Source organism: Triturus cristatus, chromosome 7 (genome assembly GCF_964204655.1).
Source record: "Triturus cristatus chromosome 7, aTriCri1.1, whole genome shotgun sequence".
Taxonomy (NCBI): Eukaryota; Metazoa; Chordata; class Amphibia; order Caudata; family Salamandridae; genus Triturus; species Triturus cristatus.
Window position 1 is genome coordinate 1,615,989,344 of NC_140590.1, and position 23,247 is coordinate 1,616,012,590.

The 23,247-nt window shown below is 45.7% G+C and overlaps 1 protein-coding gene across 1 annotated transcript in view; it reads right to left on the reverse strand.

The window, feature by feature from the left end:
* LOC146812520 (bactericidal permeability-increasing protein-like) overlaps positions 1-23,247 on the reverse strand; it is a 137,214-nt gene that overhangs the window by 20,080 nt on the left and 93,887 nt on the right. Inside the window, exons 7-11 of the mRNA XM_085619532.1 lie at positions 18,897-18,957; positions 15,688-15,779; positions 14,079-14,255; positions 9,928-9,987; positions 3,872-4,039 (exon numbers count right to left, since the gene is read on the reverse strand). Coding sequence (XP_085475658.1) covers positions 3,872-4,039; positions 9,928-9,987; positions 14,079-14,255; positions 15,688-15,779; positions 18,897-18,957 — 558 coding nt within the window. The remainder of the gene's footprint in view (positions 1-3,871; positions 4,040-9,927; positions 9,988-14,078; positions 14,256-15,687; positions 15,780-18,896; positions 18,958-23,247) is intronic.

Here is a 23,247-nt window from a genome sequence, read left to right on the forward strand (position 1 = left end):
TCAATTTGAGCCGGTGGTTTCTGGTGCTCGGCACTGACACATAATTGCCAACACCGGTGCTTGTGACAGTATGTCACATGGTGGCGCTGTCTGTCTAAATTAGAGACGAACACAAAAACAGTTGTTTTTACAATACAGATTGAAAAGGATTATTCCCTGCCGCCTACGCTATTCTTATAGCTTTTTGAGCCTGGAAGAGTCTGAATTGTCAAATTTATAGGGGAGTGATGGTTCGTAGTTGTGTTGGTACTATTATTGGCAGTGCTGGCAGGGGCTGTGTGTGGTGCAAGCTACAATGGTCCCCTGATGACGGCCCAGGCACCAATTTTGTTTTAAAACAAATTATGCACTGGCCCAAAGAGGTATTAGTGGAGTGGACATTAGGTTTGTTCATGGCAAGTGGACACCACAGCCCTCCCTTCCTCATTGCTGGGTTCTGCCCAAGGTTTTCTCTCAGAATATTGAGATCTGTCAAACCATCATGGCCAAAATATTGACTACCGCACTATCATGAAAGTACATAAAGTTAAATTTATACTTTTTGTTGATAGGTCCGCATGCATACAGTTTGATATATATTCATCTCCAAAATAGGCAGAGGTGGAATTAAAATATTTCTACATTAAAACGTACATTAGTTCAGTGGTGGTCAATATCTGTTCAGAACACTATTCACCTTAGAGGCTCCCAAGTTCCTGATAGATTGTTTTCTCTTTTTTTGCAACAGACCATTTATTCAATATACATTGCTGCCATCTCACGTCCTTAAGATTAGATTACATGGTAGTTGCTTATCACCTTCGCTCTTCCATTCTCAGGTGAACTTTGAATAGAATGCTGGATACTGTAAACTCCTGGTACACAGTTCTTTAAATTTTATCTATCTCCAGCCAAGCACACGGTGAAACATCATGGCCCAGATATACAACTTTTCATGCAATGCAGTGCAGCATTCAAATTCGCTGCACGGCACTGCACAAGAGGGAAAACACAACACAGCACCCTATCTATTAAGATTGTCCTGTTGCTAGTCTCCTCAGTTGCACTGGCACTCAAACAAGGCTTCCATCGAGCCGCACAAACTTGCACCACTGTGCAGAGGTGATTGTGCACTGTCTAGCATAGGGTTTCTACTGGAGACAGCCTTCCAGTGCATAGTAAAATATGTAAACAAATTCTAAATGTTCCCGTGCATTGGATGTGTGCACTGCAGCACACATACAAAGCATGTTTGTTTTGAGCAATGAATACATTTCCCCTTGTTTGCGCCAGCTTCAAGTAGGCATTTGTTTTTGAAGCAAAGCCTAGTCTGTTTCTCTTAGTAGATTGGGCTTTGTGTCAAAATCTGAAGGTGTTTGCACTTAAGGGCCTGCAAAGTACCACCCATCACGGTTTAGACCAATGCATTTTAGTATGATGGCAGCATCATACCTGTCAACCTGAACAAAAATCTTGCTGTGTGAGGAGCGGGCGGGGCCTTGGAGGGGGCAGGGCCTCATGCAGAGAAGTACCTATGAGGCACTTTTGCCCCCAAACCCCCTGTCCAAAAACAAAGCAAAAAGCTTGCTGAGGCTGGTGCTGATGTTCTGGGGTGTTTTCACACACTCTTAATGGACGTCGGCAGTTCAAAGCCTCAGAAACCGAGCTGGAAAACCACTAGTTAATATGGATTTCAGCTCGTTTTTCCCTGCCACCATATGATATCGGCTCCCCACCAGGTGGCAGTGTGATTGTAGCCGATATTGTGTGGCACCGTGTGAGTTGGCAGGTATGCAGCATCACCGCACTGAAGTGCATAAGTCACACATTTATAAGCGCCATGACCACCCTGTGCGAGGTGCGCTCAACCAGCCTCGAGCTGTATATAAGCAGCCAGCGCGCTGCCAGTGAGTGCCAATAAGTGCGCTCTGCACTGGATTACCTTGGACCCTGCTGTGTCTATCACACTTTTGGTTTGGCCTGCACAGTGTATAGTATATAGGAGAGGCGCTGACCGGCCCAGGGCTTCAGCCAGCTATCCAAGCCTGGTCTGTTAGCGCCACTCACCATATACAATAAAACCCTACCGAGGCCGCGCAGTGTGTCTATTTGGGCTTTGAAAACGTTAAGGGGATGGATGGGAAGTTCTGACAGGTGAGTGTGTGGGGGGTAATATTTTTTGGCTGTTTGAGGACCTGTCAGGTCCGGAGCGCAGTGCGAGCCTTTACTTTTGATCTCACCTATGTTAATAAACCTTGCCTGGAGGGTAAATGCAAGGGGTCGCTGCCTCGCAGAACATCTATCCTGCGGAGGTGGGGGCGGCATCTTTCTCTTTCTTTGACACGCCACCTGCCATACAGTGCCCAAAGGGTGGATCATTTGACAGGTCAGTGTGTGGGCTGTTTTTTTATGGGCTGTTTGTGCGCCTGGTACACTGGGTTTTACTGGTTTTTTCCCTGATATTACAACAAACATTATAGGCAGCATGCTCAGATGCAGCAGTCTCCCAAACATTGTAAAAGACATACTGCTGTCTTGAAAAGTTCAAAACTGCCCTGATTTACAAACGTGGGCCACTTTTCCAGTGGTCTGATTTGCTAATGGGGGGATACTTTTAGTTTGGTGCCATGGTCTATTTTCTGTCCCCCTCCTGACCTGGCTGGGGGGACGGGGGAGAGGTTTCCTCTCCAGGTCTGACTGGCAGACCCAGGTGAGCTCTCTGACAGTTCAGGGCTGGACCGTCCACAGCACTTCAGCCTACATGAACCAGCACTGCCTGCTGCAGCTGCCTGGTGACCCCCTGCCCATCCCAACTCAACAACTTAGAAGACGCTCAGCACAAGCGCTCGTACTGGCAGGCAATCCTTATGCACTTCTGGTGGCACAGGCTAGTCAAGTGGGTCATGCACTCTCTTGACTGGCATTCACTTATCTCATGCAACCACCGGCCCAAATTAAGCACTGATTGTACTGACATCCAGGAGCATACTTTTCTTACTCTCGTTATATTTCCAGAGGCACTGGCCCTTAACATTTACTCAGTACCTGTTATACAGAGTCGATCCATGACCAAAGCCATATCAGGCGAAGCAACAGGCTCCAGATGCCCCCTGTAAACGTCGTCATAGAGTGTATTCATTGAGATGCATCACTGTGCAACAATTGTTTTACAGTAAGGTCATCTTAAAAAGGGGCTGTAGATTAGTGACCTTTTATTTCAGGAGCTGCATGGTTTTACTGGTGAGAAAGTGTCACTCTAAGTGTCACACATTTTCCAGCTGAATGTCACACATACATGGATTGAAATCATGGAAATGTCACACATGAGAAATCTGAAAACTTGGCAGCAATGCACTTACCCGCCCCATTAAAGCCCCCAGGATGCTACTGGGAACCAAAATCGGCCCTGGCAAAGTGCTCGGCCGCCCCCCGTGGGGGGAATTGGGGGTGCCGCCGAGCTCTTTGCCAGGGTCGGTTTTCGGCCGATTTTGTTACAGGGCCGATTTTGCAGCTATGCTGCAAAAACGGCCCTGTGACAAAACGGCCCCCGGGGGCCCAAAAATGACCCCCACCCGTGCAGCGCACCGGGGGATTGCCTGGTGCCCGCTATGGCCAGTCCGGCCCTGATGCTTAGTAGTTTTTGCACCGTGAAAGTGGACCTTTCCAGCACAAAACAAGTTTTGTGCTGGATAGTAAATAGAATTTACTACACTGCATCACACTGGCACCCGTTCAAACCATTAGTAAGTCTGGGCCCAGGTTGCTTCTCCTCCTCCACACATGGTAGACACAGCCTGTCTTTAGGTAGTCCAGTTTTGTACAAAAGATTTTAAATCCTGTTAATAACCTAACAACTTCCCTGTGCCATATGGTGTAACAGTCCAAGGCTCACCAGGTTCATCTCAAACAGCGGTGCCTCTGTGAAGTTTGGCAGGATGGCAGATGCCCGGATATTTCCATAGCCTGCCAGGTGCAGGCTCCCTGGCAGGAGGGTCAGCAATGGCTGCTTTCTGGCCGACAACTGCAGCATCATCCCCATGTTTGGGTATTGCCTGGGTATCTGTGAAGAAAAAAAGGTAGTCAGTGAAAGAAAAGGGAATCAGTGAAAGAGGGAATCGGTGAAAGAGGATCCTCTAAGGTGGAGCAATAGAGGTTTTTGCTCAATTGAATACAAGAGAACTTTTGTGCAGAATAAGAACTTGCAGAAAGTCCATCAAGCAATTTTTTTTCAATATTACAAAATTAGCTTCCTTCTCATACTGTACACTGTTTTTATACTTTTCAATGCCGCACTGCTCCAGCTGCTACACCCTCTCTTGCTAAATCTTAGATCATAAACCATGAAGCTGAGGGGTTTGTAGGGATCACCAGAACCCTGAGTTTTTAATATCGACCTTATTACACGTTACCTGTTATGTATTTTTGATGTTTTTTTTTTTACACCACACACGTTTATTTTGGGGTAGTTACCTTGAAAATCCAGTTTACTTTCGCAAAATGTACAATCATAATTTGCACAACTCCACACCAACAGGTTTTAGGGTTATTACATTTACCAGAGAAAAACACTGGCCATTTGTTCGCGTTTTAAGTTTCTGCAAAGGCCCGGACATGTGACTTGAAATAAATCCCATATTTTCATTTTTAGCATGCCCCTTCTATCTTTGTTTACTTGAATAATCAGTCAGGAAACAATAAGGCAGCTCTAGAACACATTCTAAAGCACTTTCTTCTTATCAGTACTGTTTCAAGTATGCACAGATAAGGGTAAAAAACTACCAGCCTTTGGTGATGTTCCTACTTTTTCTACCCGCTGTGACTTTACAATACTGGCTAGGTCGTTACTAAAATAGGCCAGGTGGCAACACTGATCCTTTCCACGAGCCCTAATTCAGGGTAAAACTGAAGTCGAATGTCAAACCGAGTCTCACATAATTATAATGTTAGACACAAACACCGTTTGTTAATAAGCCAATGAGTTAATCATTTCATTGTCTCCAAATCACTAATTTGAGTGAGAGGTAGGCAGGTAGCCAATTTCGCCATTCATTAATCGCTTGAAAAAGCAGACCAAAGCTCTTTCATCTACGTCAGAGGTCTTCAAACTTTTGGATGCCGAGACCCCCCTGTCAACATTTTGAGGCGTAAGGACCCCCTCTTGACAAAAATGTCTAAACCTGTTGACTAAATTGCGTGGGATTAAAATGTAAATAAGGTTATGTGATGCCGCGTATTTTGGGATAGCATTGCTTCATTATTTTGATATTTGTTACACACAGTAACGCTGAGGAAAGATTTCACCCAATCAGTACCCATTTATAACCAAAATACAGCAATTATCATCAGAAAGATTTCAAGTCAACCTTTGTGAAGGGCCTTCCACTCTGCAGCAATACGTGCTGCCACATTAGAAGCTCACCTGGCCCTGACCGGAAGAAGCAGGGGTCCCTTAAAACCCTGGCGGTTTTGTGTAGAGTTAAGCCTTTTACCCATGCAGCTTTCCTCTCACCCCCTCCCTTCCATCCCTCTCTCCTCTCCTAACCCCGGATCCCTCTCTCACTTTGCAGGTCATTTTCTTTCACCCCTTTTTACAACTTCTGAACTCTCCCCATTCAACCTCTCACTTCACCTTTAATCACCTCTTGCCATTCTGTCCTTTCACTGCCCTCATCTCTAACAGTCTCTCACATTTATCTCATGGCCTCTCTAGCCCTGTCACCTCCCGTGCCCCTCAGCACTTCTCATTCACCTCGTCTCTTCATTCAAATTTTTGTCTATTTGTATCTTACACCTCTCCAGTCCCCCCATTCCTCTTTCACATCTCCCCTTTGTTCTAACACAAGCCCTCACCTTTGGATCACACTCACTTCTTGCGTGTCCACACTTCTCTTTGGCAATTCACATTTCTCCTCATCCCTGACCTCTTCAATCAAATTCTCTCACTCCCTTGCTGTCCTCTCTCATTTTGGGTGCGGATGGAAGTTCAGAATGGGATGAATGAATGTATGATTACTGATGGGCTTGTTTGAGTGAGTTGCATATTGAGTAGTGAGGGGGACAGGTGAGTGAAGTGTCACATGAGTGCAGGATGAGTAGTGTACTCGTGTGACTGCAGGTTGAGGTATAGTGTGAGCAGGACAAGTGCATTGTGAGTGCAGAGTGATCACTGTGAGTGCAAGGTGAGCGGGTGAATGGTGCAAGTGCATGGTGATCAGTGTGAGTGCATTGTGGTCACTGTGAGTGCAAGGTGAGCGGGTGAATGGTGCAAGTGCATGGTGATCAGTGTGAGTGCATTGTGATCACTGTGAGTGCAAGGTGAGCGGGTGAATGGTGCAAGTGCATGGTGATCAGTGTGAGTGCATTGTGATCACTGAGTGCAAGGTGAGCGGGTGAATGGTGCAAGTGCATGGTGATCAGTGTGAGTGCAAGGTGAGCGGGTGAATGGTGCAAGTGCATGGTGATCAGTGTGAGTGCATTGTGATCGCTGTGAGTGCAAGGTGAGCGGGTGAATGGTGCAAGTGCATGGTGATCAGTGTGAGTGCATTGTGATCACTGTGAGTGCAAGGTGAGCGGGTGAATGGTGTGAGTGCATGGTGATCAGTGTGAGTGCATTGTGATCACTGTGAGTGCAAGGTGAGCGGGTGAATGGTGCAAGTGCATGGTGATCAGTGTGAGTGCATTGTGATCACTGTGAGTGCAGGGTGAGCGTGACAATGAAGGGCGAGAATGAGGAATGAGTTGTCTGAATGCAGGGTGCATTCCCAGACCCATGAAGTAACTCAGCATGTTATTGACGGGGGCGTAGACTTTAATATCTAAGTTAAACTATTGCGGCATTAATCGGGGATCGAGGGTGAAGGAAATAAATAATGTGCTGATCCTGCAACAAACTTCCAGTCCTATGGTTAGGGTTGCCAGCAGATTATTTTGGTGGCCCAGTCGGTACAAAAAAAAACAGTCACCTAAAGCGGTATTTTCAGCGCTTATCTGTGCATACTTCCCAGGGCCGGCTTTAGTGCTGGTGGTGCCCTGTGCGACCATGTTTGTTGGTGCCCCCCACAATGACCACCCCCACCATGGATTCTCTCACTAGCACCCTTTAACAGTGACCAAGTCTCCATAACCCCACACTCTCAGATGCATTGAATTAGTTATATAGTGCCACTCATACCAGTGTAGGGTGTCCGAGCACTTTGCATCACACACACATTACACAGAGACAATCAATCATAAGTGTGTAAATCAGTGTATAGGAAATGTTACATAAGCCAAAGGACTAAAAGTATAGGAGTCACATGTCATCCATACTGGTAGGCAGTATAGTTCAAGAGTGCTTGGTGTGGAGAAGCACAAACTCAGAGTCGAAAAAGAAACAGCATAGTTGGGAGTTTCCTTTAATAATAAGAATTGATTTCTAGCCAAATTAACCCTTTTTGCAACATTAATCAATGGTCTAATAATGTATTCTTTGTAGTGTGCATGCTGTTCTAGGATGAAAGTTAATAGCTCACTATTCTCTATTAGGACTTTAAGTTATAAATTGCAAGTAACAAAAGGATGTCTCTTTTGAAAGCAGTAACCTGCTGATCTCTTCACATCATACGCACTCTGTAATCTACTTGGTACACGTTCTTTGCAGCAGGCATATTAACCCTCTGCACTAACTTCACCTAAGTCAAAACCTCAACTATACAACATTCTGATCTCTCTCCAGGAAGATAATTAATCACACAAGTTATCTTGACATTTATGTGAGGCCTGGTAATTGCCGGGAAAGAAACGCTGCAGCAGGTGCTTCAAAAGCACAATAAACTTTCACTCACGGCGCCCCCAGAAAGCCAAGTTTGTATTCCTTTCCATGAAATGCATTCTCACAGGCAGTGAATGTAAAATCCAAATGTAAGGAATAGGCACAGTGGGGACCCAGGGGGTACTGGAACCAGCAAAAAAACCTAAGCCTCTGTAAGCAGTTTACAAAGGCATGTTAAATGGTCTTTAAAGACCTGTGAAAAAACACGGGGGTGCCGGAGATAGGAATCCAGACACTGCTCAGCTGAGCCCCCAGCAGCTCAAGTTTCACTGCAGCAGCCCGGGCTGACTGGGAAGGCGTGACCCCCTTTGCATCACTCCACGGCCCCCCTGGGGGTCGCGCCCCACAGTTTGAAGACCCCTGATCTACGTTATCCTATGTTTCCTCTGAAGATTAATTTTAATTTTACATATTCAGCTCTCTCTTGCCACCTTGCGGAATACTTTGGTACTGCTCATCTCTTTTGCTTATTCTAGATTCCCCCATGTTATGTACAATAACAGAGCAAACACAAGAAGATGATGGACGGAGCGTTGAAACTTTTCAGACACAGATCTAGGTTGAATCCATCATCATTCTTAAGCTCACTTCACCACCCCAGTTCAGACCCAGCCATATGCAAATCAGTCTGGACCCTGTCGCTCATAGGAACAGACCAGCCCGAACTGCCAAGCCAGTTCTTCCCTGGACTGGAAAAAAGCATCCTGAATTGTAAACTTTCTCCTAGTTGTGCCTACCTTGAAAAAGTCCAGGATTTTGGTGCAAATCCCTGTCTATGATTCTTTTTAGATAGGGATTTGTATCAAAACCTTTTGGTGGTTGCATGGGTATAGCCATGCACCACCCGTGCAACACCCCTTTGACAGTGCAACACCCCCTTGACAAATCTAGATTTGCGTCAGAGAGTAAATCCCCCCGTAACACTTTATGTGGGGTTTGTGTTATGAAAGTCATGCAGAACTGACACAATGTGTTGATACTGGGTCTTTGTATGTTGGTATTCCCACCATTCTGTTGCTTTTCATTGCAATAGAACCAAGAAAACCTTCACTCCACAGTTTTCACCACAGTAAAGAGTATGTGAATTTTGACATCACTAACTATGAAGTCATGAACTTATACATGGTGAGACACATTACTTCTTTTGACATTCTTATCCAGTACTTTCAGACAACCTGCCTCCAACAACCTGCATGTCCAAAATGCATTCCTTACCACCGCCTTCATGAATATAACCTGCTATCAACCTTGAAATTGGTTCTTTAGGATGTAATAATCTAAAGGGCTAAGGTGTGATATATAATAATATGTCCCTTAGTGCTGTTTATTGAAACAAGCACAAGTGGCAACCAGTAACTTTTCTCTAATCACTCTTTTCACTCTCTCCACTAAGGTGTTAATTTTAGAACTTCATAAAGCTACAGTCAATTGTTTCACCACAGAAAAAACCAGAAAATTCTTTCATATCATAGGACACAAATTGCAGACCTTTGTCAAACACAATAACAGGAGGATAACCTTCAATCCCTCGCAAGAGAACAATAAACCTATAATAAACCCATTTAGAATGATAGTCCACCAAAACTATGATGCATGTTTTACCAAGGGTAAGCCTAGCACAGGACCAACAAAATCAGTCACAACATTCTCCAATGCGGATTGAGGAAATTCCACAGGCATGAGCTCAGGACTGCGTGTGACAAGGCTCTTTTCAACACCTTGACAGACTTGTCAAGAACCAATATGCAACTCCTCACAGAATCCTGGCCACTTCTGTAACCTTTTTTTTAGTAGCCGCCATTTTCAAATGTCCTTTCTGGGCTACCCTAATCAATCTCTTCCTCAACACTTGGGTGGTAGCACCTTATCACCTCTAAGGTTGAAACTACCCTCAACACTCAATTCATCAAGGAATAAGACATAACAGCAGTGCAAAGTGCACACCACTGACCAGCAGCAGGAGAGAGAAGAGGGCAGTGTTGTAATGAAGACCTTAGAGGGGGGGTTGGTGGTGATGGTGATCCGCCCTGGTAGTATAGTATTGCAGTGTGCGTATGGCTGACTCTACCACTGTGCTACAGTGGAGCCTTTGGCATCATGCTCCTCTCTCAGCACCAGTCCCCACTCTCAACACTTACCTCTGGAATCAGATCCTCAAAGCCATCCGTCTCCAGGTGGATTGAAGAATTTGTTGGAATCTGGAATGGAAAGAGAGGAATCAATTGCCATAGTGCCTGGGAGCTGCACTTCAACACTTTCAAGAGGACTCAACCGAATGCCCTGCATCAGACATTTAACGAAGAGCGATGCAGGGGCGTAAAGCATTAGAAAGTAGTTATAGAAGGAGTACAAAGACATTTATATACCTCAAGTATAGGAATACAGCAGAGTGAGAGCATATTCATTCTGGCAGCAGTATAGATCTAAAGCAAAATGATGGCACATATTTGTGCAGGCGGGAGTGTAACAACAGACAGTACTTATCAAAAGGGATGTTAGATCCACGACCTGCCTTCCGCCCGGCGTTGTAGGCTGCATATACAACAGAATTCAAAATGGCTTGAGGTATCATGAGTATTACCATCTTATTTTTCAGCAACCCGTCCTGAACTGAGTGTCAGGACGGGGCAGGGCAGGGCAATTACAGCTGAGTGGCAGCAGGGAGCTGTGCACTTATGTTTAAAGTGCGCATGCCCTTTGGCTGGCCATCTTGCGACAGCCAGCCAGATATGCGCATTTTAAACCTCTCTAACCCAGCAGTCTAAAACAGCTGGGTTAGAGAAAGCAATGGCCTCCAGTGCTCTAAGGGCGCTGAGAGACTGCTCCCTCCAATCCTGACACTTCTCTCATGCTGTTTAACAGCATAAGAGCAGCATCAGGATTGGTTAGTGCAGTTTCCTGGGTCTCGCGTTGGAGCTTCAAGGAGAGACAAGGAGGACGTTGTGCTGCAAGCCAGGAAGGTAAGTGCCATTTTTTTAAATGTATTATTGTACCACCGTTATTTGGCCTGCCCTACCACTGTAAATACATGCCAGCTGCCACTGCACTTTGGTCTATATTTCCTGCTTTCTTGTCATCTCCCGCCTAACGCTAAGTGCATTCAACCATACCTGTCTTAATTCTGCTTCCAAAGAACTATTGTCTCCGTGTAACCTCTTTCTACCTTGGTCAGCTGATGCTCCTCTCTTTGGAGCATTGAGCTCTGGACCTGAATCCTGCTAGGTCCCGGGCTAGTCACGGCATTCTCCACTCGAGTGAGAGGTAAGCTCATATTCTATTATTGTGTATTATATGAGTTTGCAAACTAGTTCACCAGAATCTAAAAGCTTGTTTTTCTCTGTGTTTATTTTACCAAACGGTGGTCATGGGAAGATCTCATCTCAACTTGGGTCTTCAGTGTCCTATCCCCTTCCCCAATATCCCTCAGGTCCCTTACTAAAGTATTAACATTAAGGACTTAGGTTGGAACAGGCAAATGCTTGGGATTGTCAGCTACATCATTTGGACAGTGCTTAATTTGTATATGAATAAGTGCAGGGGACCAAAGCGCTTCTCTGAATCCGCTTCTGGTACTGCCGAATGTCAGGTTTACCACATACCAAGGTTGACTAGTTTTGATTTCAACTTGTTCCTTTTTCATCCACTTTCCTAAACTGTCTAACACTTTAGCTACTATTAAAGTCCTACTAAAGATTCCCACTAAGGGGCCGATCTGGAGTGTTTTCCGACCAAGCCGGACTCCTGCACTCCGACCGAGCGAGTACGATGCGGCTGCATGCTGCTGGACTCAGTTCGGTCAGACTCCCATAGAAGTCAATGGGAGCCAGTCGTATGACGCGTACATGGGCTCCCATTGACTGGATAGGTACGTCTCGCACAAGGGCCTCCCTTACAGTGGGTACGCGTCGGTGCCATCCGCACCGTACATGCCTGTGTTGGGGGGACCCTTGGGTCTCCCCCTGTGTCCGAGTCGTAAGGCTGCGGGTGATGGGGGGTCTGACGTGGACCCCCAAAGGAAGCTTCCCGGATGTTTTGCGATCTGCCTGTCTGACGCGTGTATCGTACTGGCTCAGTCGGAAATCGCCTCCATTGCACGGCACGGTTTGTTTACGGATGAGACGTACGGAGCAGGTCGGACCCGGAAACGAGTCGGTCGGCGATTTCACGTTTCTCGCATCGTACTTGCTCGCTCGTACAGCTGTATGAGTCGGTCGGTCTACACGCACACGGCTTGTACTTTTTCCGGCCGGATCGCGTTCAGAGCCCTTCCGAGCGTGATCGGAATCGGCCCCTTAGCCTGTATAACAATATTTTTATTTCATTAGAAAAATATCTATTTAACTTTTTATCTTTTTTCTATAATTTACAGTATAAAACATAACAATGACAATTTCCTCTACATCACAATACATCTCATTATCTCATCATGTTACAAAAACTATCATATTCAATCATTACAACCCCGCTACTTTCTCACATTCACACCAACCACCCAGAATCTGCTGCATCTGTGTGAAAGGGAGTCCCTTTCATACAGATGCAGAAGACGTAGATCTACCATGAAGCTTGGCGGCAATAGTCACAAGCTTCTGAAGCATTATAAAAAGAATATTGGCTATTAATACAAGACAGTGCCTCAAAGAGATACAAGCAATAGTATTGCGTTCCGAAGATCTATAATACCGGAGGATTATTTAGGTGCATCTTCCAGTATTTCCCCATATGTCACTAAAGGTTGCACATTCACTTACGAATTAGAAGATGCAAGCTAGTGTATAGAAGTGATACATCAAGAATACATAACAAACCTCGCTTATTTTGTTGTAAAGAGAAAGTACAGTTCGGCATAGGTCCTGAAGAAGGTAGTTGCTATTTATTTATTCCACTGAAACGTGCGTTGACTGTTATCTGAGTCTTCCGGCTGAGACACAACAAAGAAATACTATAAATAGTGTCTCATTGTTGGGTTGTTAAGAAAACTACAGGGAAGGATGGATGTTTATTTTGTTCTTAGTGTCCATGATTCTCAGTGGAAAGAAATTGGTAAGTGGCCCAAGGAATTTATGTTAGGGCTGACCTAGGTGACCAGTGAAGATTAAGGTGCCGATTACGATCCGGTAAAAACCTCCGTCCGACTCGTACCCGGTTGTAAAACTTTACAAACATTGGAATTACGATTCGCACGGAAACACCATTTCCGTACGAATCGTAAAAAACACCGACCGACGAAAATATACGTATGAATGTGATCCGGGTGTACATACACGGGAGTACGACACGTACACGGGTGTACATACACGGGGGTACAACACGTACACGGGTGTACATACACGGGGGGTACGACTCGAACGTACACGGGTGTACATACACGGGGGGTACGACACGTACACGGGTGTACATACACGGGGGGTACGACTCGAACGTACGGGGGCTGGGTGGGGGTCAGCGCGTACGTACGGGGGCTGGGGGGGGGGGTCGGCGCGTATGTACGGGGGCTGGGGGGGGTTGACGCGTACGTACGGGGGCTGGGGGAAGTGTTGGGCGCGTATGCAGGCACATGTCTCCATGGTTGCTATGGGAGTTCGGTGTGGACGGTGTTTTTTCCATACGGGTGTAACATCGGACGCACGGGATGGATCGTAATTCCGCGGTCGGACTTCACTTTTCACATTTGTACAGTAAATCGTCCGTGGACGTGTCAGACACATTTTCTGACCCGAGGACGTGTGGAGAATAATTCCCAATGCAATTCGTATGGACTTTTTCCCATGCGAATCGTAATTGGCAGTTTGTACGGCACTTGTACGATTCGTACGGTAAAAAGACCGGATACGAGTCGTACGGGGAATTTTTTTACCGGATCGTAATCGGCACCCAAGTAGTCAGACTTTGCAATGTGTCCATATTGAAAATCTATGAGGCAAATTTACATTAAATGAATTTAGCAGGAGATTAGTGACACATTTGTTGGTTATTTAAAAACCCGGATGGATTTTGCAAGCCAGTCGGTCAATTATTCTAAACCGAAATGTAAGCATATTAAAGCTAAAATAAATGTATGACAATACTTTGAGAGAATCCCGGCGTGTTTATATAGCTGACATTAGTCATATTCACACAGGGGTTTCCTAAAACATCATCAGAAGTAAGCCTGAATCGAAGAGTGTCATATATTGTATTTCAGGAAATATAAAAAGAGAATGACTTTTCTATAATCTGATGATCAAACACTGGCCCTTGCATTCACACAAATTGTGCCTCCCTGAGCCCCACCAATCCCCTGGCTTACCATGTTTGGCATGAGGTTGAGCTGCATAACTCCTGATGTGAAATAAGCGAATGCCACAGAATTGAGAAAAGACTCAGAGAGTCCAAAATACAACATCTGGCTAGTTTGGTCAGGCATTGAGAAGGGTGCTGGAGAAAAGTTGGGGTCACGAGATTGTCCAGGACTGTAAAATTCGCCCTAGTGGAAAAACACAAAAGGTAACCAGGAGTTAGTGGGGGAGTGGTAGGAGATTATTGAGAAAGCCAAGGAGTGGCAGCAAAGGAGTAGGGAAAGAATCTAGCAGATATAGAAGAAGTTAAAAGATGAGTCAGCAAGACACAGGAGAAATAAATCAAGTAAAGAGGTTTCATGAGGCAGAACAGAATAAAGACAAGTGACTCTGAATGGGTGAAGAGAAGAATTGAAGCTACAGGAATGATGTGAAAAAAGACATGAGGATAGCATCCAATGCATAGTAATCATGCTGCTCTGTAAAACACTGATCTCCATCTCCAACTTCATGACCACCACTGCAGCCCACGAACACCTCTAGAACACCAAACCAACATGCTATCTTCAACCCATAAATTCACAACTCCAGCTCCTGACCAACACTCGGGGCAACTCTCCAACCTCAACCCACATACCTCCCATTCCACCCTTTGACCGGTGCCCTGATCCTGACCACTGCTTCCTACAAACCCTCATCACTACTCTCCAGCCTTGACCCACCCCCAACCTCACTCATTACTGAACTTCAGCCTTGACCAGCACATTAAACTGATGACTTCTCTTCAACCCAACCCCATACCTATGTTACCTCCAATCCAAAACTGGCCACTACATCCCACCTCACCCATTGACCACATCAGTCCAAACCCACATGACCACCATTTGAACCCCCTAATCACCACTCAAACTCCACCATGATCAGCAATTCTGCACTGACCATCAATCTAACTCTGATAACCCTCTTCAGTACCGTCTCCTTGCCATTCCAACATTTCTACCAAGACACCTCTCTGATCACCATTCTTATAACCACTTTAGCTCTCTGGCAAAAGAAAGAAATCCAGGTTCTTGACCACCTCTTCAATATTTGATCTCAGATCAAGCCGGGATACCCCATTACTTTGCATTTTTGCAATGGTAGTCCTGTTTCCCCCATTACACACACTCGATCTGTAGTATGCGTAGTTAAAGAAGGTAAAATGACACTAGTGTCAGCAGGCCTCCATCCCCACATGCAACAATTTATAGGCTACAAGGCCAACATCTGCCTCATTTTCTCAGAATGATAACTATTATAAAATCAGAGCAGAATATTTTTGCATTCTTCAGGAACAGAAAAATTCCATGGCATATATTGGATGCCAGGGAGTATTCTCTGAACTGTCAAATTATACCTTCATGGCATGCTGCGGAATTTTGCAGAATCAGCAGTTTCGCTATGGTTGCTGCCTCTGAAAGGTTTTCAGATTTGCATGTCAGCTACTCATTGAGCTACAATCAACCTTCGCCCAGTAGATTTACAGAGACCACCATGAAGAAATATAGGTAGATTTACGGTGATCACCACTGACCCCAGTGCTGTCTTTCACACCTTTGTTCGTTCAATGGTTCTCCTCACCTTGAAGTCCAGTTCTGCGTACTGATCTGTAATCCAAGGGGGCGTCAATAAAGAATAATCGATTGCAGCACTCTGATCGATCTGGACAGAGACTGGGAGAAGAAGCAGATGATTGAGACATAGTTAAGAGATGTTGAGCATTGAGTCCTGTGTCCCCCACCCCTGCCAGCTGTTGAGGCCTGTTCCTGGCCCATCTCTCCCAAACCCCCACAAGCCCCTCTGCATGAGCTCGTTTCTTCTCTCAGAGGCACCATCCAAAGTATCACAGCCTCTATTAAGATAGCTAGATCACAGCAGACCTGACTCAACCTTTCAACTTTCTCAGGTTCATATAATGAGTACTGTTGAGGAAATAACATATCTATTCCATGAAGTGGCCTGGTAGGGCTGCGTAACTTGTAGAGAAAATGCTGGGGAGCAGGCAGCATCATAATCATATTCTATATCCATAATGGAACCACCGTCTGTGAGTAAATACAATATGTTTGAGGTTCTTTTACATTTTATTCACTAATAAATTACACATATATAGTAATAAATATCATCCTCTCTGTGCGTTACTGTTTAGACTTCCATTTTCATTCTCTGAAAAGTTACATTTTTATGTTTTAAATAATGCCAGGGGTACTCACCAATAAAGAAAATCTTTGAGTATACCTCTATGCGTTTTTATACTTTCTTTCTTGCCAAAAACAGGACCCAAGACATTGTCCTTAAACTAGATTTATAGGAACTCCCAGGGTATAAAATAGTATCCCTCGGTTGAGTCCGCTGGGGTGGCATTGTTCCTACCCTAGTGTGAGAGGTTGCCAAAAGAAGAAACATTCCTTGATAAGTTAAGGGTGAGACGACCTCTCAAAAATCTTTTGAGGACCCTCTGCTCAGATGAGTCGGAACTGCAATTGAACAGTTGTGACTCCATTATCCCCCAGTAGTTTAGTGTGTGTTTCAATATACTGTAAATGCCTGTAGCTTTTCCTACTGGGAAACTTTCGGAGATCTCTTTGTATTTCTTGGGAATGAAACAAGAATGGTGTTTGTGTGAGATCTCAAAGAAGGTGTCTCTGCTTTGTCACAGTTTAGAGTGAAACTGGGGCATCTTAAGATGTTGGAGGTCCCATGCAAGACATATTTCGGGACCCCTGTTAAGACCAAATTTAGATTTATTGTCCATTTTAGCTAATTCAAGCCCTCATGATTCCAAAAAATATTGATTTATACCTCAACCCAGGTGCCTCCAACCAGTCAATTGCAAACAGCCAGTAGCGCCAGACAACTTCAAAGTACCTCACAGCCTTAAGTTCATTTTTGAACAAGCGGCAGGGTCACATTTTTCATTTAATGTTAAGGGAAGGCTGTTTTTACTTTACATTATTATCATCAGGCTACAGATAGCAGAGTCTGATAATGATTAGTGCGCAGTCAGGTTTATGGACCAGGCTGGGTCACAGAGGTGAAGGACTGAAGTATTTAACTCTTAAATAAAAGGCCTTGTTGACTCAATATTGGAGGAGAGAACAAAATGATGTTTCTGAATGGTTTTAATTGGCAAAAAATTAAAATTAAAAGTCACCTTAATGAATACCTCTTTATTTTAATTTTCTCACATTTCAAAGTGCACTGTGCTATATTTATAACTGAGAAATAGTCCTATTTTTTAAATGTGAGAAATTTAGAGAGAAGAAACCTTTTTTAATGAAACATCAAGTATTAATATTTTCCTGCGCTTTCAGGTAAGCCAAATACGTCTTAATGTTTTATGAAATATGTTTATTCACTTAAAATTTTCCCATTTAAAATAATTTATTTTTCAGTTATAAATATGGCACCATGTCTACAGGCCACTGTGAACAAGATGCTTGGTGTTTGTAAATGTACCACTTGGAAGTACGGGACAATTTAAATAATTTCTTTAATGGCATTCATTTAAACAAAGTTAACTCGTCAGTTTAATTCACTCACTACAGGCCATATTTATAATTGAGAAATACAGCCATTATTTTAAGTTGGAGAAATTTAAAGTGCAGAAAAATGTTCCATAATCTGAACATTTTTGTAGAAAATTTTTCTGCACTTTAAATTTCTCCCTTATGTGTTATACATATAACAGTGCCAGATATGGCGAAATGTATGTCCTGTGCCACAAGTACATACAACACAGTCTCTTAGTCACCTGTACACATGTATCTCATTTATACGCACACATGTTCATACATCCCAAAGACCAAGCTCTCACTGAAACTCATGGCAGCGCTGTCATAGTGCCCTTAGTCAAAGTATTTTGTTCAAACCATAGCATCTGGCTCTATTGGCATAAGGCGCAAATTCAATTAAGCTGGGCGAGGGGGTGTCTGGTAACAATAAAAGAGTTGTTTTGCCTTCAGCATCTCACAATGACTGTCAGTGATCATAAGTAGCTCTCACTACAGAAAAGGCTGGAGATCCCTGCCTTAACCTTTCAGAAATAGAGGCACACAGTGGATGAAAGTGCTAACGCAGGTGTTTATTATTAATTTCCATGACAACGCACTTCTCCCCATGTGCTATTTGGTGACAACATCCTTATTTACAGTGTTGAATACTCACTGTGTCATGCATATCCCTCCCTGCATCACCTAGCACCAAACAGCAAGTACATTGAATGCACAGGTCGATCAGCAGCGAGGTGCCTATGACCTGCCGGGCACCCTGGTTTCCTTGAAGTGACACAATGCAAGGGGGGATGAGTCTCCGGGTTGAGCAAGGAGAGGTAGAAAGAGAGACAAGACAGACAGAGGGCGGAAAGAGTAATTTAGAGGGAAGTCGAAGTAGAGAGAGCAGTAAAAATGAGAAAGCAAGGGAAGGTGGGAAAAATGAAAGAGCAACAAGTAGGTGACCTAGAGAAAGGTTAAATAGAAAAGCAGAGTGGTGAGGTAGGGATAGGTAGAGAGGCAGAGGAGAGAGGTTGATATAGAGAAAGAGTAAAAAGAGTCTACTTAATATCCCTTTCACTTCACCAGGGGCCCCTTGGAAGTTGGGGGGCCCGGGCAATTGCCAACTGTAGATAGGTCTTTAAAAGTATTTTGAGTGAGAATGACCCAACCTTCCCATAATAAAGACAACTGATTTGAGTAGGTGACCCTCAAATGTTGCCCAAAACCCGCTCTCTCCCCCTCACTTTCTTTCCCACCCCCCTCTCTCTCTCCCCACACCCCGCATGCTCCCCTCACCTGGCATAGTCTTCAGAGCCCCGTCCAAGCGCGCAATCATGTTTCTCACCGCCGGACACGACTACAAGAGGAATATATATATTGAATTGTACAGCTGTGCTGCATTTTTTTCCACACACAAATTAAACAAATTCAACACACTACATTTTAAATCATGACCTTCGAAATCCAGGCAAATGGTAGCATACTACTTTTCAAAATGACACAAGTCTTTCTTTGTCCGCTCTTCCTGGTCGGCCCCACACAAATCTCTCACTTTTTTTCCCTTTTACCGCGACCATAAGCGCTGCAGAGGTGGTCTAGTTTACACTGAAAGCAGTGGCAGCTGCTACTTAATTGGGGGGGTGGGGCAGGGGGAAGAGGTGGGATAAAAAAAAAATCCACTACCTGCGACCTGCAGGTAAGTCCCGGGCCTCTTCGGTGGTCGACAGGCAGGAAGCAGGAAGCACACAGGCTCCCCTAGCCAATCAAACGTTGCGATTGGTCTGAGTGCCATGGTTTGGCGCTCAGGCGGGGACCATTAGCCTGTGCATGTTCTCTACCCAGGCTGTGCAATACAGCCGGTGGAGAACATGCTAAGTGTGCAAGACTGTTTGGCTGGCCCAAGACGGCTGGCCAAACCATCATGCGCACTTAGCGTGTGCTCACAACTCCTCCCCCTGCTCTGGTCAGTCCAGCCCCGCCCCGCACCTAAGCATTAATGGAAAAATAACATGATAATAACATTGCGTTATTATAATTTTATTTTTCCTTTTTAAACTGCTCGCAGAGCAGGGCGGTGACACTCTTCGCCTTAGCGGAGGAGCTACCGCTAACTGAAAGTACAAGGTATATCTCACAAGACGCCTGTGTCTCAAAGGCGGGTGAACAGCCCTGCTGATGTCTCAGATGCGTTCCCCGTTGAGAAGCTTCCCAATATAAAAAAGCTGCGCCACACATAAATCGTGCCTTGCGCCTCCATATGAGGAGGTAAAGCAGTATCTGTGGAGCGCCACCTAGTGGTGCCAAAAGTTACTTTAAAAGGCCCAAAGAAGGACTTTTTCATTGTACTGAGGAGCGCTCATTGGGCAAAATGCCTCTACTATCGCCTTCAACTGATCTAACTCCATCAGATGTCTTATTGTTTCTAGACATTCACAGTATGTGTCCTTCTCTCTGTACTATTTGGCTTCCCTGCTTCTCCCAGACACAGAGAGCCCCTTACACATCCTATTAACCCTTTTCTCTCCAGTTTCTGTCTCCCCTCACAGTATGCCATCGCACATACTACGTCCCATAATTATGCAACATTTTTAAAACCTGAACATCCACCTAGACCACTGGCTACCCTACCCCTCCCTTAAAAGAAACAAGCATTGGCAACGCTAATGAGCCTCGCCCCGGTTAAGTATTGGGAGATTACTGACTTTAGCCATGCTTGTTGTCAATTGTGCTTGCAATCACCAAAAAGAACAAAAAAAGTTACTGCTGATGTTGATTGGTATTGGTGAAAACAAAACCACGAATGCACATGCATGGTTCATAGCTCTGTAGGTAGTTTTTTTTAAAGTACACTTTGATTCCCCATTCCAAAATGGCGAAAACCTCTCTTAGTATGGTAAATTAAAATAAAAAACATAACATGTGTGCAAGACCGCTTTTTAGGAAAGCAAGCAGCCCGGTGGCAGTATGTAGCATGCCAGCCCACCAAATAAAAGAAAATGCATGCCTGGGAGCAACTCAGAAGCGGTGTAGGGGCGTACGGTGTGGGAGTGCAACTCAATGCTGCAGAGCGGCATTACCACCGCCGAGTAGGGGAGCTGTGGGTGGTTTGAGTTGAAAAAGTGAAAAAGCAGGGTAGGCCGGAGGAGCTGGGGGAATAGGGAAGCAAGGCAGAACGCAGGAGGGGTGGATATGTGAGGAGCAAAGCAACACACACAGAGAGAGCAAAGAAACATATGCACTCCCAAGGAGTGCTCAAAGAAAAACATAAAAAGTATTTCCATGACAGTAAAAAGTAGAAGAATACAAGTCATCCAATCAGAAGGATAGTAAAGAAGCTGTGCTCCAGGGGCAGGAAAAACACAAGAAGAGGAAGGCAGCCATCAAATAAGAAGCGAGGAAATAAGAATGACAAGAACGTCGCCCAACGGTAAGTAAGGACCTCCACTAAATCTCTTTGTGAAGACTGGTATTGTACATAATAGGTCTTCTACAACAGACAGCTTAAAGCTATCTGTAGGAGAGACTTAATAATGATATAACCACATCTGATCCTGTCACTAGAAGGAGACAACACCGGACACTTTCCATAACTGTATGAATGATATCACCAAATGGCTTAAATTTAACTCCTTGAAGTTCAATGGAAATAAAACAGAGTTCCTGTGCTGTCCGGTGAGTAAGATTCCAGCCTCGCTTTCATCTGATTTTTGGCCAGTGCCCTCCGATAAGACTCCCCTACCCCTGGAGGCTGTCAGGAATCTGGGTGTCATCATTTACAGGAAGCTTAGGTTGGAGCGCCACTTCAATAAGACCGCAGAGACCTGTTTAGCTTTAATTAAAGCACTGCATAAGATTCTCCCTCTACTCCTCAACTCTACTGTAAAGGGGGGCCGCTCGGCCCTCCCGCCCACATGGCGGTGCGTCGCCCCCCCCTCCCCCGGCCCCTCGGTGGTGGGGGTGCGTCGCGGGTCGATGACGCGCGCGGCGCGCCCCCACCACCGATAGGTTGATGCCTCCCCCGTGACCCGGAAGCAGCTTTTCAGCTTCCGGGGCAGGGGAGCGGGTCCGGCGGGGGGCAGGCCGGTGCAGCAGCGCCTTCAAAGGCCCGGGGAGCGAGCTGGGCGCCCTCTTGCCCCTGGCTCGCTCCCTGCATACCTAGTGTGCCCCTCGCTCGGGGCGTGTAATTTTCGTGTTTTTTTTTCTTTTCTTTTTTGCAGGAAAAAGACCCCGAAGGACGTCGGAGCGGACGGCGACGAGGAGCGCGGTGTAAGGAGGTGTCATCGGCGATGTCGGGGCTTGTTTTGCGGGCATTGGCGTCAGGCGGAGGACGAGGGCGTCTTCGCTTTTACACGAGGCGGCTGATCCGGATCGAGCAGGGGCGGTAAGGAGCACTAGAGCGGACCGGACCACGTGGGATCCCGAGTTGTTCGGTGTGGGCTGTGGTTTGTAGGCGCACGCACGCGCCTCGAAGGTAATTGCGGGAGGAGCAGGGGCTCCGGTGCAGCACGAGGGAGAGAATCCCACATGGTGTTTGTCTGTGGGGCAATGGTTAAGGTCAGAGACTCGTATTCTCAAGGTTACAGGTTCAAGTCCCATTGCTGCTGTTCAGTTAGATTTCTGTAATTAATATCAATGCTGTTGAAGCAAGGAGCCGTAGCTTAATAGTAGGTCTTATGGCTCTGGTGTCACAGAATCTTCCAATACAAGGGTTCAAGTCTTGCCAATGCATTATATAAGGGTTTCTGGTTGCTGAACGTTTTTTGATTGATTACACAAAGTCTTTTGCAAGCTATTAATATTTTGTTTTTTCTAGGAAGCTTGACTGTGGGGTTTTTTCCAGTGGCAGACAACAGATCACGGGCGCAGAGCACAGCAACGGGCTGAGGACACACGGGTCATCGGTGGTAAGGGGAGTGAGGCAGGCCTGCACTTCATTGCTTCTGGGGGCCCGCAGGGCTTGAGACCTTCCTACGAGGGGTTGGCGCTCGCCCACACGCTAAGACTAGCTTGGTGTGTTTTGCGGTCACAGTTGCATGGTGCTTACGGCCATCTTCACATCCTCCTTCTGAAAGAAGGTACAATTGCCTGGGTTGGCTAGGATTAGATTGCATTGCATATTGTGGAATATGCCGGGGGCACAAGTTAATAAGAGTGCCCGCATGGAGCAAATGATGCAGACTATGATGCGCAGGATGACGGCGATTGATAGGCGCTTGGGTAAGGTAGATGAGTTGGGTAGGAGTGTGGCAGAAATTAATCAGAGGTTGGATGGGCCTCCTGGTCCACAAGGCAGGCCAAGAAGGATAATCAACCCACCACAGCCTAGAGGTGATTTTGTCACCCCTCCTAAGAGGGGCAAGTCCAAGAAAACTGCAAGCACAACGCCCAATAATACAGCTGAGGGGGAGGGAAAGCCAGGGGGAGTGCCTAAGGATGCTCCCGTGATGCCCCCAATGGCACCGGCTGGGCCAGCTCCTCTTACGCCAGCATTGCCGGTTGCCCCACTCGGGGTCATTGCCCCCGTCACCCCCGTCACCCCCGTCACCCCCGTGAACATTGCCCCCGTCGGGGTCCCAAATCCCCCGAATAACGTTGTCCCGGTGGAATTGGCATCCCAGATAGCCGCCATTTTACCCTGGTTACAGTT